This window comes from Lampris incognitus, chromosome 5 (genome assembly GCF_029633865.1).
Source record: "Lampris incognitus isolate fLamInc1 chromosome 5, fLamInc1.hap2, whole genome shotgun sequence".
In the NCBI taxonomy this organism is placed as follows: domain Eukaryota; kingdom Metazoa; phylum Chordata; class Actinopteri; order Lampriformes; family Lampridae; genus Lampris; species Lampris incognitus.
Genome location: NC_079215.1, coordinates 42,251,424 through 42,266,157, shown reverse-complemented (window position 1 = coordinate 42,266,157; position 14,734 = coordinate 42,251,424). Strand labels below are relative to the sequence as shown.

The window sequence follows — 14,734 nt, the reverse complement described above, 5'->3', positions numbered from 1 at the left end:
TGCTAGAATCCTAACTAAAACTAGGAAATTTGACCATATTACACCAATTCTTGCCTCCATTCATTGGCTTCCTATCCATGTTAGATCAGAATACAAGGTGCTTCTGCTGACTTATAAAATCCTAAATGGGCTTGCCCCATCTTACCTGTCTGATCTCCTTAAACCTTACATGCCATCTCAAGCTCTTCGCTCTCAAAATACAGGGCTCCTGTGTGTACCCAAAGTTAAAGAGAAGTCAGCTAGTGGCAGGACCTTTTCCTATTGGGCCCCGTTCTTGTGGAATAACCTGCCTGCTGTCATCAGACAATCAGAGTCTGTTGAGTCCTTTAGACCCAACTTCAAACTCATCTTTTTGCCTTAGCTTACAATTAGATGCCTTTAAGTTGAGTGCTTCACAAGCTGTACTGCATGGCGGGTCGGTTTTCTGTCTCAATTAATTTACCAACCACTGTTTTGCCGACAAGATTATAGTGTATAGATTATGACTAATTGATGACTTAATTGACTATTGCCAACTGTTCTCTTCTCTCAAGTCTTTTCTCTCTCTCTGAATGATGTCTTCTCCTTTCTCTTTTTCTGTGTGTGAATGGTGTCATCTGAGTCTCCCTTGTGTGCACGTGCAGTCGGTTCTCCTCCCAGGTCTCTGTGGTGATGGTGGTCCCCACTTGGATGCTGCCTGCCATTCCCTTCATCACATTTTCTTTTTATAAATCCATATAATTTTTTTTTTTTTTACATGATGATGCTGGTCACGTGGCTTGGGTCCTGGACTGTTGCGATGGCGTCTGGACGCTGCTTGGCATCCTGCGCATCATATTCTTCATACATTTTATAAGTCCATTATAATTGTGTTATCCTCTTTCAATGTTGTATTGTGTAAATTGCGTAAACACAACATCTATTGCATGCTGTCCGTCTTGGGAGAGAGATCCCTCCTCTGTTGCTCTCCCTGAGGTTTCTTCCTATTTTTTCTCCCTGTTAAAGGTTTTTTTTTTTTTTTAGGGAGTTGTTCCTTATCCGATGAGAGGGTCTAAGGACAGGATGTTGTGTTGCTGTTAAGCCCACTGAGGCAAATTTGTAATTTGTGATGTTGGGCTATACAAATAAAACTGATTTGATTTGCAGTGTGAATCTAGTCTTAGGTAGTTGTCTTTTCTTGGGGGGGGCAGGGTCTTCTGACTCATGCTTGGTGGTTTGAGGGCTGTGGGATTACATCAGCTATCTGATGGTCGCCTCCGTCTTCTCACTTTTCTTACTGTTCTACAAGCATCATAATTTGTTTTGTTCCCTTGTTTGTTAACAAATTTCTCTTTCGGGACACTGGAGATTTTAAATCAAATACATTACCAAGAAATAATAAAACCAGTCAGCTCCTCGTGATCCTTTTCCTCACTTGCACAATCTAGTAATATGTTTGTCTTCCGTCTTCGTTTACTCTCGGCACAATATCTATTAGCACAACATAATTACCACAATATCATTTGCTGTTCTTGTTAATGAGAGAGACGGCATATTCTGTTCCTAATTTTTCTTCTTTTTTTTTTGAGGGAGGGGGACAGTTGGAAAGTTAGGAATCTCTGGTGGGAATCAGTTCTGACTGATACGACCTGACTATTTCTTGGCACATACCGCTTTTGTTTCATAACTATGCAAACAACTTAACTAGATGGGGCCATATCAGGCCAATACTGTTTAAGGTCCCCAAGCCTTGGGGGCTTTTGGATCAGGGCTTGTCTGCTGCACAGCTCTGAACACACCAGCTGGCCCGCCAATGACATGTGGAGACCAGAGCAAAACAAGCGCACACAAAAGGTTCGACGCAGTCAAACACCTGCCAAGCCCCACCTTCATCAACACACACACGTGCACGCATGTGTGCGCATGTGCACGCATGTGTGCGCACATACACGCACACACATACAAACATCCTAATCTGCATGCTATTTGTGTTCTGTTCACAAACACACATATGTTCACGTAAACACACATGGACACACACACACTCACACACTCACACACACACACTGCTGAAAGATCTCTGAGAGCAAGCCAACATTAACCCTTACCCCGTCTCACAAAGCAATGGCCCCGTGTTTGCTATACTGTTAGGCCACATTCATTTGCCCAGAGCCGCTAGAGTATGTTCAAGGTCAAAGTTCATGCAAGTCTGACCCGAGAGGTGGCACTAGGGGAACCCCCTACTGGAGGTGCAGTGTTCAAACACACTCACTCCTCTAACAGCGAGAAAAGAAAGATAATAAAAATTTTAAAAAAGCCCAGTTTGAAATACGGGCTGTGATATTAGTGAGCACGTGTGCTCCTCTGGTGAAGGTATTTCACTAATGAACACATCAGACACCAAAGCTCCTCATGATAGATGAGCGCGGTTAAACTGACTACGGAACGAAATAACAAAATGTCATTGATTAACTTCTACCCTTTCAGAAGATGATATTAAAAGCAGGAAATGAAAGCATCCAGGCATTAAGTGCTCACAAATCTTGAATTTGAGGAGTTTTCTATCTTGTACCGAGACAAGGGGCGAAGAAATATCACTGTAACATATGCCAAGAGGAAGAGAAAGATCCCACATGGAGGAAGGTAAGAAGTATAACATGGACAGTAACGGTTACAAAATAAAATAAAAACTGTGAGAAAGATTATAATTATAGGAGAGCTTGGGATCGAGTGTGTGTGTGTGTGTGTGTGTGTGTGTGTGTGTGTGTGTGTGTGTGTGTGTGTGTGTGTGTGTGTGTGTGAGATGAACACACGCCTGTCAGTGCTAGATGGGCCACCCCACCCTGTTTAATGTCATTCTGACGTCAAAGCCATGTGCACAGGCTCTTAATGCAGACAGGACGGAGCAACTATTTATTTAACTTTGCCCCCCCCCCACCCCCACCCTCGTCCTTGTCAGAGGGAGAGGGGCCCCTCATAAACACTGACTTCAGAGCAGTTTCACTCACTCACAGCTGTGCTAATACCAACACTGAGATCATTACAAGGACAGGACCCAGAGCAGAGAACTGTTCATTTGTTTCAAGGAAGTCACCTCAAAACATAACCTCCACACAGTGTCCCGTCTTGTGACGACTCTGCTCCGGGAGGAACGTCTCTCAGTTTATGTGGCCGGCGTTGGTGACCACGTTAGAGAAAGCAGTGGTGTTATAAACGCCAACTTCAGTGACAGTCTGTAGTTATGGAAAGGAAGACACCTTTAGTGGCAGTTTAAAGTTTCAGGGCTTAGCACTGGTGCATGTGCGTGAGTGTGCATGTGCTTCTATACAAAATTACATAGTAGAAAGAAGAGATTGAAGGAAGAAGGTCCCGTGCACACAAACAAGTGAACCATAAGTGCGTAAATTCCTTTCTTTGCAGAGTCTTCAGCTCCCCCCATCCATCCCTGTATTCATCTGTGACCATGAGAGTCCACCAAGTTTAAGTAAATAACCCATTAATTCTGGTTAACTCATCTGGTTATAAAATTTAAGCTCATCCTCTTCCTTGACGTGGAGTCACATGTTGACTATGCCAGTGGTTCTCAATCAGGTCCTCGAGTACCACCAGTACTCCTGGTTTTCTCTTCTAGCAGGTAGTTCATTAACATTTACTTGTTGTTCCAGTTTTCCAGTCTCTAATCATGGAAGTTTTACACCTGGAACAACCAGTAATGTAATAAATTACCTGGTAAAATAGAAAACCGGCAGTGCTGGTGGTACCTCAAGACCGGATTTGGAACCACTGGCCTAGAGGCACCTACATTTAAGTAACCCCCCCCCCCCACACACACACACACACACACACACACACTTCCAACCTCGAAGCAACAATTCTGGAAGTTAAATGCCAATCCTGCCATTAGCTTTCATCTAATTCTCCACACTATTTACAGTACAAACACACAAAATGCACTGTGGAATTTGCATTTCTAGTCTGACAAGTGTTTAGCATACCAATGGCTTCCCCTTTTCCCCTATTTATAAGTCAGAGCCGTTTGACTTACTAAAGAAACGTGTGAGAGAGACAGAGAGAGAGAGAGAGAGAGACAGAGAGAGAGAGAGAGAGAGAGACAGAGACAGAGACAGAGACAGAGACAGAGACAGAGAGAGAGAGACAGAGAGAGACAGAGACAGAGACAGAGACAGAGACTGAGACAGAGACAGAGAGAGAGAGAGAGAGAGAGACAGCTGGTTTGAGAAAAAGGAAAAAAATGGAATGCGAGAGAAAGCGAACCCTGAGATTACCTTTGTCATCTTTTTATGTTTGAGTGTGTGTGTGTGTGTGTGTGCACGCGCCTGCACGCCTGCACAAGTACATCTGAGCCTCCAAAGATGTACCGTGTCATGAATCTTCCCCCATGGGTCTCTCTCTCTCTCTTTCTCTCTCTTTCTCATTCCTTCCACTGTGTTAAATTGGTGTTTTCACAAGCTGTAATATGTGTGCGGGCCAGTTGCAGCCCAACATAAGCCAAATATACTCTTCTCACCATCCTCCCTTCCTCTTCTTCCATGCCAAGCTAGAGACAGAGCTACACCAGAGGTCACACAGGAGGTTATGGAACTACATATGTAAGGGTCTGTACACCCATTTCCACCATATCTGGATTCCTGCAAGTCTCAGTCAATTACAGCTGAGACTTTATGGAGTTATTATTATTCAAAGGCAAAAATGAAGCGAGCTTCATAACCTCATGTACGAAATAAAAGTGAAAATGATGGACAAGAGCAAACCAATGGAAGGAATATTGGTTACTGTGACCAAACTGAATTCCATTTCTACTTAAATACACCTGGACATTTGTTTTTAAGATGTTTTACAGATGGTTTAGATCATCCAATTTTGACGAGAGAGCTGGAATGTATAAAAATAAAACACCAATGACAAGACCACCAGCGTGTACTAGTCTGAGCGACACAGCTTCTTCAGATGACAACACGGCACGCGACAGATGGATGCTGCCATCTTCATAGCCCGCATCCTCCTTTTCCCAGCGCCAGACAAGAGGAGCTCTTCCTCCATCTGATGAACTCATGTCACAACTTGACACCCAAAATAACAGCCGTGAGGGAGAAACACAAGCTTGTGGGTGACAGTGACAGATAGACCGTGACAGAAAGCAGTCAATATTTACATTACATTTTGGGCATTAAAAATCAGCCGACGCTGTTAACAAAATGATCTCGAACGAGCACCACAGCAGAAGACACTTCGATTCTCAGACGACACGGCACTGTAAGACAGAGCACAGCGACAACAACAATGCAATAATTTCAGAGAGATGTCCAAAAAAAAAGAATAAGAAAAAGAAAAACAGCCAAGCAGAGGGTGTCTATGTGGTCTTACATCCAGTTTAAGGAGAATACGCACTAAAAATTAAATGATTATTGGGTGTCCGGGTAGCACGGCGGTCTATTCCGTTGCCTACCAAATGGGGCACGCCGGTTCGAATCTCCGTGTTACCTACGGCTTGGTCAGGCATCCCTACAGACAGAATTGGCTGTGTCTGCGGGTGGGAAGCCGGATGTGGGTATGTGTCCTGGTGGCTGCACTAGCGCCTCCTCTGGTCAGTCGGGGCGCCTGTTCAGGGGGGAGGGGGTCATCCAATTTTGAAGAGAGAGCTGGGATACCTTGTAATATATAGAAATAAAACAAGACTACCACGCACTTTCACCAGGGGGACATAGTGTGTGGGAGGATCACGCCATTCCCCTAGCCCCCTGGCGAAACTCCTCACTGTCAGGTGAAAAGAAGCGACTGGTGACTCTACATGTTTCGGAGGAGGCATGTGGTTGTCTGCAGCATGTGGTAGTCTGTAAGCCTTCCCCGGATCAGCAGAGGGGGTGCAGCAGCAACCAGGACAGCTCGGAAGGGTAGGGTAATTGGCTGGATACAATTGGGGGGGGGGGGGGGTCCTAAAAAAAAAAAGAAGATTATTGTATGATAAAATGGAATGGGGGTGAAGGCGAGGATTGACATCTATTAGTGATATCACAAAGAGCACTTTTTTTTCCCCCCCAGTTCATTTTGCAACGATTTGGTAACAGAACAATTGACCGGGTTATTTGGCCAACACGATGTTCTCCGACATCTTGGCACGGCTGTGTGCCTTGTGGGACGTGATCGGCCTGTTATGTGTAGGTGTTAACCACCGCACAATTCTCTGAACACACTGAGGCAGAACTTTAATTGTAGGAAACGAGAGAGGGTCAAACCCAGTTTAGACCTATTGTAATATGCGTGCACACAGGCACAATGGAAAACTGGTGTGACAAATGAGCAGCCTGTTGCCTTCCCAGTGCTTCTCCGGTACAGTATGGCTGGCTGGAGCGGTCCCTGATAAGGAAAACATTAGCTGGTAGTATCTGTTGCCTATTCAAAGCAATGGCCCCGTGTTTGCACAAGCTAATCCGCTTATATACTCGCACTGAAAGACATACATCGACTAAGAAAGAGAGGGGAAAAAAAAAAACAAATGGGGGGGGGCACATGAATAACGGGCAAGAGACTAGCAACCCACTTCTCCTTCTCATGTCTTTCTCGTGCCCCGTCTCCTTTCCTGCTCCTCTCGTGCTTCCTTGAGACACAAGTGTTCACCCCCCCCCTCCCCATACACACTTTTTTCGTCTTGTTGTTCTGTCATTCACTCTTTATGGCTGGACCTTTCTGTCACCACAAGGCCCCGAGATGAAGACGTGCGTGTCATGTGCAAAATGCAGACATTACAACATCGCCTCCCAGCAATCAATGGGACACAATAGCAAACACTGGTGCAAGAGACAAGCCTGTCTCACATGAGAGGAAAACCAACGGGCTTAAGAGACTAACGAACATACAAACAAACATCATCATCATCATCATCATGATACAAACATCATTTATATCTGAAGATTGTTGTACTGTAGTGTTGTTATTCTATGACTGAGATGCTGAGATGACTGAGATGCAGAGAGAGCCGCGGAACCGGAGTCAAATTCCAAGTACATGCAAACCTACTTGGCCAATAAACATGATTCTGATTCTGATCCTACTAGGGATGCACCGATACCACTTTTTCCCTGCTGATACCGATTCCGATTACAGAGCACCGATCTACTCCATTGCTTTTGTTGAACGGTGCAGACTTAGACTGCTAGTTCGGGGCCAATGGGCAAAAATAATTGAGATAAAATCAGTTTTTTTGTCCACCATTAGATAAATACAGGCTTCCGTGTATTCACAGGCTTCTTCTCTTTACATTCTGAAGGACCTTTTCCTTCTTCTCCCCCCATCTCCACGTTCAAGATACTCTTATCAAACTGAAACGAGTTAAAAAAAAGTGCCCCTTGTTTTTCCCTATGTCTCCAGGGAAAGATGGAAAGATGAAAAGGGGACGGAAAGACCCAAGGAAAGAAAAATGCGGAGAGCTTTGTGGAAAACAACAGAGAGATATGCACAGAGAGATAATATGTGAGCATGAAGAAATCTACAAAAGATGGCAAGGGAAAGTTAAGTACACGGCAAGGAACGTAAATATGTTGACATTAAGACTATTAAACTAAACTCCGTCAACAAAAGCAGAAGTGTGTGCAAGTGTGAGAGGAGGAACTGAATGGTTTGTTATCTATGTGTTATCTACAGACTGTCAAGACAGGGGATCTTCTTGTTAATTCACCGCCGCATCCACGATAAAGAAGAAGCCATCGAGTTTATAACGGAGCATATGCAGGTCATATATGAACCATACTGACCATGAACAATACTGACCTCAACGCAATCAGCCAAGAGATCCGTAAAGGTGATCTTAAAACAGCTAGGGTTTATGATTTTACCTTGTTGAGCCTACTCACTTACTTTTTCAGATATTATTTTTGGATGGGCATTACTGTCGTGTATATTATTTGTACCCGAGTTGTCTTTTCAAGTCTGTTGTTCTTGCATGCACGCTTGCTGCTGCACACCACAGCCCCCTGTTCCGATGTAATGAATTTTATCTTAGGTTTATTGTTGTTGTTGAAAATGTGATGATCCCTGCCACCTACAAAAAAACGCTTTTGATAAAATTTCGAGACTATCCATTCAAAACCGAGGGCCTCATAAATACAGTAAAGCCTACGCATTTGCTAAAAGGGGCCGACACTGACTTGTAATCAGAATGGCCTGTAAAAATTTAATAAGGCAGCTGAAGCAACGGCCTTGTGATGTTCACACAATGGCCATTAAAAAGTCCAAAAAAAAAATCCTTATGATGCTGAGTCAGCTTGTCAAGGGGGCCGGCCTAACGTACATCCTGCTAGCCATGATGGGCTAAGTGATACCCAAGCACCGGGGCTGTGCGCGAAACACTCGGCCCTGCTGTGGGTGTTGAAACTGTAAAACGAAGACCACATCAAGAGATGGTCACAAAGCGATGGTGTTTTATGAGCCCCAGCTGGTGGAAACACCCTAAAGTGGTGACGACAAATGTTAGCCCAAATGTGACCGCCAAACGAAGGAAGCCCCTCCGATGAACGTCACTGGCAAACTCACCCCGGTGAACCGAGCAGGTTCAGGGATGTGCAGTTTGGGGAAGAGGGGGGGGTATATGAAAGACGTGGCTAATGGCAAGAATATCTGCTCTTTGATTTTTTGATTTTTTTTTAATTAAGAGATCATGGCCTCCAGTTGTGAAGTGGAAATAATTTATAAGAGCAGACTTTAAGTATCCCAAATTTTCTCCAGGAAAGGGAGACCTGGACAGACTAAATTCATTCCGATATAGTAAGAAAATCAGACTGATGTAAAATGAGGGAAATGATTGCATCAGGCCTGCAAGGATAGCCTCAATGTGGCTCTTCTCATCACTGTTGTACCACAATTAAACCCAACAACAGCAACATGTGCCGTGATTATCGTCATATCAAGACAATGTGTAAAACCAATATTTCTGTATATACAAAGAAATCATGCATGGTACTCTTGTGGTCTCGGACAGCTGATTGAAATGTGAACAAGTCTCTGAACAGACTCGGTCTGTGAGCGGCTCGTCAAGATGAACTACCCGACAGCCTTTCACCTGACACACAAAAGGACACGCACACAAACCGTCAGAATCAAAACACTGACCACAAAGCATTACGGTGTATAACGGCATATAATTCCGCATCTTTTGGTTTATTACTTGTGAACAGGGGGTCTAATTTAAAGTTTGCAAAAGGTAGTCAACAAAAATACATTACTGAGATGTTGTGATCTTTTTTCTTTTTCTTTTTTGGTCACAGTTACAAAAGTGGTTGATCTACAACCACCATTGTTCAGCTGCAACCCAAATGTTCATTTTCCATTTTAAGGTTTTGTTGAAGAGCATTTAAAAATATTTCACACCTTTGATGGTGTAACAGGGGTTTTGCATCAATCATTGATGTTGCACAACAGATATCACGCATTACAAATGTCATGTGGCATAATATCACGATGTTGGAAATAATATCATTGCTGGTGGAGCTTTTACATTCAAATGGTCTGGCAGATGTGTCTACGTTTTAAGTCCTGAAATCTGAAGGCAATCCTATAGGCACTCTCACAATCCACCTTTCAGTTTCCTGTTGATTCTGGAGGCCAATTTCCAGAATCAACTGGAAGTCAGTGGACCGGACATTGAGTTGTGCTCAAGCATAGGAGAAAGTTATTCAGATGTTAGCATCATAATGGTATATTTGGGCATGTTGGCATCAAAATACGGATCCAGAGTGCATAAACAGGAAGGAGGGGCAAGAAGGGCCTCTTATCTGGAAAACAAAACCACATCCTTTAATGTCCTGTTTCGGCGGTGGCAGGGTTGAAACCTGTCACATTTACCCTGAACCATCTACTTCCATGTTATCAAGTACATCAAATGTTTCCTACGTTTTATCAACCTAATAATGACCAGCACCATGCTGCCAGCATGGAAAAAGTTTCCCAAGTACTGACTGAGAACAACAACGGCTTGATCCACTGATTCCTGCAATAGGCCAGAACAACAACGTGCAGAACGGCCAGCTGGCTCAGTCTGAGCAGTGTAGTAATCATAATGTATTAATCACCATACTGATATACACCAATGATCCTTCTCTCTGCCCACCTCCATAGGAAGGTCAGAGGGCAAAGTAAGCTCCTAGAGCTAGTATTGATTTCAGATCTTTCTCAAGGGCACTCCAGCAGGGCAGGGGCTTTCTGAGCTTAGGGTGAGTAGGAGAGATCCTCTGAAAATACCACATATTATCCTCCAATCACTTGTTTTAGGTAGAAAAGTCTAATCCCCAGCCTGTATAAAGTGCCCAGTGCCTACAGCGGTCACCTCACGGGCATACTGAAAAACCCTCAACTAAAATGAACTACATTTGGAGAGATTAAACTTGAAATTCGCTCATCTTTATCCTACACAGATAAACGGAGACCCATTCAGGGTGATCACTTGCGTAGCACTTAAACATCAACTGAATTGCATTAGCAGGGAAAAAAAGATTATGATAGTAAATACATTCAGCAATGATGCTTGACATGGCTGAATTGCCATTACAATAAATCAGGAATCAGGAACAATTTATTGTCAAGTGACTGAAGTTATTGTCAAGCAACTGAATCGGGCTTTCTGCTGAAACCTCATGTTAGGCTGCACTCAAACGCTGAGTAGATACGGCAGAGCTTCGACACATCTGCATGATGTTTGCAAATGTAAATCATGTGGATGTACTGTAAGGCCAGGGCACCGCTTATAACTGAAAACAACAACTTCAGCCACCTTTAAATTCAGTTTTCAAGCGAGGAAAGCGCCCCTGCAGTCCTGCAGGTGGGCTGAGGATGTAGGATAAGTCCATGTTTTGGCACATCAGTGTTTGGGCCTGAACTTACATGCAGCCCAGTGTAATGCAGATAATATTAAAGTTGGAAAAGGCCTCCATGTACGATGCCTCTAGTAACATATGATGAATATGACAATGAACTGCCCATCTCTCAGGCACCTCTCTCACATGAAAGAAAGTTTTCCTCCAAAATAGCATCCTAAACTAGAGCCCAGCAGCCAGTCCAGAGTCAGCCTGGTCGTTGACCAACCATTACATTACAGACCAGGCCGACAAATTCTCTCTGCCTGCTGATAACGATGCTGCGCCCACTCACTGCCACTGAAGAGGTCCTTGCCCCCCCCTTCCCCACCCCCCATTGCTTTATTGTTGAAATATTAAATTAAAAAAAATACATCTCTCATGTCTCGGTAAACTCAAGAGACATTCAAAATGGCCTGTGTGTCAGAACAGGACCCGGGTGCTCCAGGCAGAGGACACCGGGCCGGGAGGTGAATATAGTATGCGTCGCCTGGCGTTTCTTTCCACAGATCCAGGGCCCCTCACTATATTTTCCATCTTAAACAAGAAACAAGAAGCCCCTGAACAAAGCAGCCGAGTCTCTGCGGTGGACGGTCTTCTTCGCTGCCTGGATGGCAATGCAGAGAAATTAATATTTCTGCGTCAAATAATGTGGCAGATTTCATTTTGAATAGCAGGGGCTGCGTTTCTAATTAGGATTTCACCACAACGAAATGCACCAGGTGTGAGAAGCCTATGCACATTTATTATTAAGATTATTACTATTACTATTATTATTACTATTATTATTATCATTATGGTGATGGACACCTTACTGCGCAGATTTGCTGCTAATAAAGAATACACTGTGTTATGTCACTGTACCTACCTACTGCCCAAAACCACCACCGTTTGTCATGGGAAAATAAAAGGGTTTGATATATCATCCAAGGATGCCACCTATTAGAGGGATGTCGCCAACGCTCCCCCGTATCGATGCCGTCCATACCAGATAGGCCTTGCATTAACATAAGCATTACATATGTGATGACTCCATTTACAGCTGTTCCACCGCTGTGTGTTCTCCGCGCACCCGGAGCAACACACTGCGTAGGGAGGACACACACAACACACAACACACAACCTCGTCCTTTCTTTTACAGGGACAAAAAAAAAAATCACCATAGTGATAACATGGGTTTCATTTTTTCCTCTCTCTCTCTCTCTCTCTCTCTCTCTCTCTCTCTCTCTCTCTCTCTCTCTCTCTCTCTCTCTCTCGTTCTCTCTCTTTTTTTTTTCTTCTGGTCACGGATCTTATCCCTTACCTTCCCTTGCCTTGAGGAGAACCGTGTTGGCCACGATATTTTCAATCTCCATTGTCAGAATGTGAATCCCGTATGGTGGCGATACATTTCACCGAGCGGAGGGGGGAGAAAAAAAAGAGGATTTGATTAAAAAACGTGTCGACTGTCTTCGGCCTTTCCAATGCAAAGCCCGCGCTGGCGCATAGTAGGTTTTTATGAACAGTGGCCGTTGCCGTCCGTCACCATGGCTGGATGTTTTATTAAACGCCTGCCTACGGAGCTGCTAGGACTACGACGACTTGTTAGCATTCACAGCCTTGCCTGCCTGCCTCTCTTCTGCCTTCCTTCCTTCCTGCTTCAGCTCGCTGGCTCCCCCTCTCCCTCCTCCTCCTCCTCCTCCTCTTACCCCTCCCTCGTCCGCACGACCAACGAGCAAGAGGAGGGAGGAGGAAGAGGAGGAGGGATCAGTGCACATCGAGTGCAGCGCCGAAAACCTCCTAAGATTAAGTCCCAGAGAACCACTGGGGTGTGTGTGTGTGTGTGTGTGTGTGTGTGTGTGTGTGTGTGTGTGTGTGTATGTGTGTGTGTTCTTGCTCGACTATATCTTGGCCTGTCCCCACTTCTTTCAAGGGTCTGTTTTAGGGTTAGGACCTGGGTTTAGGGTTAAAACTGGGATTAGGATTAGGATTTGAATGAGGATTTGGATTAGGCGCACCGCCAGGGATTTTGGGCTCCATGCAAAGATCTTACACTGACGAATAAAAAACCAATTAATCTTAAATTCTGATTGTTCTAATATTTATTTTCGGGACCGTGGCAGTCCGTATTCCCTACCCTCCATACGGAGCTACTAGTTAGGATTAGGATTAGGTTAGGGTAAGGGGTTCGCAATGTAGGGAGTGTCCTCACAAGCATAGAAAAACCTGTGTGTGTGTGTGTGTGTGTGTGTGTGTGTGTGTGTGTGTGTGTGTGTGTGTGTGTGTGTGTGTGTGTGTGTGTGTGTGTGTGTGTGTGTGTGTGTGTGCATGGAGGGGGGGAATCCTCTTGGTTCCTGCAGTCTTCATGAATACCGTTTCACCCAGAGACGTGAGAAATCAGAATATGGAAAATATTGTCAACCCTTCAAAAGAGTTGTATAAATCGATTTCTGATGCTCATCTTCAAATTGCTTACCGAATAAATCGGTACCTAAATAATTTCACGTCTTTCTTTCATCCACTTTATTGTTATATAATTGCTACTCTCTGTGAGAGTGAACCAAAACTGTAAGTAGCATAGACATCCAGCCGGTGTTTGGGGTTTCTGGTCCCTCCCTCGACCATCAGGCCTGGGGAAAGGAGATAAAACGCCTTGTTTCTGTCACCGCGCCTTCCTAAGTGCCCCGCCGTGACACAGCATCCCTCTGGGCTTTTCCACTTCTCTGACCTTTGACCCCTTAAACACCGGTCTAAGTGGAAGTTTCGCTTCACGTTCCCATTTGATTGAACTGGGAGTGGAAAAGGTCAAACCTGCTACTGCGTTCTTCAGGCCATTTGAGAACATGCCAGTTGGAGGCCTTCACATGTCTCAGGACTACAGCTCTTTGATAGATAATCCACTTTATTCTGGAAACGTCGATTTCTTTATTCACGGTGGCTTTTCCACTATTTGTAAGGGGATCTCGGGTGTTTTGAAATGCACAGATTTAACAAAATGTATATTGTTATTAAAGTTACCAAACTGGTCAAATGTGTCACGGTATGTTAACGTCTGTTTGTACTGTCTTCAGGTAAAGTCAGTCGTTGTCTTCTGGTAGTCATTGTGGTCATGAAGCCTTTGAATAAATGAATCCAGGTATATGTCTAAAAGTACCTTGAGCCCGTGGAAAATCCAAGATATTCAGAAAAGATGGATAAAATATCTTGATAGAAAGAACAATTCAAAAAATCTAAACAGATACCTCACACCAGGCCAATAGATTACTACACTGAATCTATGGAAGGAACACTCAATATTTTTTTTTTGAAGCAACTTCAAAATCTCCCCCCAATTGTTCTCGGCCAATTACCCCACACTTCTGAGCCGCCCCGGTCGTTGCTCCACCCATCTGCCGAGCCGGGGAGGGCTGCAGACTACCACGTGCCTCCTCCGATACATGTGGAGTCACCAGGCGCTTCTTTTCACCTGGCTGACAGTGAGGCGTTTCACCAGGGGGGAGAGCACGTGGGAGGATCACGCTATTCCCCTCAGTTCCCCCTCCCCCGAACAGGCGCCCCGACCGACCAGAGGAGGCGCAAATGCAGCGACCAGGACACATACCCACATCCGTTTTCTTACCCACAGACACGGCCAATTGTGTCTGAAGGGACGCCTGACCAAGCCGGAGGTTACACGGGGATTCGATCCCCATGTTGGTAGGCAACGGAATAGACCGCTACACTACCCAGACGCCCCCATTTTTTTCTTTATGACAAACCCTCAGTTAGAGTTACAACGGCTGATGCACCTAAAATGATAAAGTAGTTATGTTTAACTGCCTGCATCCATTCAATTGGTAAGACATATAAATGTGTTTTCATTCTTGTGAAAAGCATCACTATTATGAAAGTAATTACATTTGACCTGTATTTATGGCACATTGGAATAAATTTT

At 44.4% G+C, this 14,734-nt stretch overlaps 1 protein-coding gene across 2 annotated transcripts in view; it reads right to left on the bottom strand.

The window, feature by feature from the left end:
* Positions 1–12,472, bottom strand: part of grk4 (G protein-coupled receptor kinase 4) — an 89,549-nt gene extending 77,077 nt beyond the window's left edge. For both annotated transcript variants that reach the window (XM_056279621.1, XM_056279619.1), the window contains exon 1: positions 12,125–12,472. In XM_056279621.1, coding sequence (XP_056135596.1) covers positions 12,125–12,176 — 52 coding nt within the window. In that variant the 5' untranslated portion in view covers positions 12,177–12,472. The remainder of the gene's footprint in view (positions 1–12,124) is intronic.
* Positions 12,473–14,734: the final 2,262 nt, after the last annotated feature.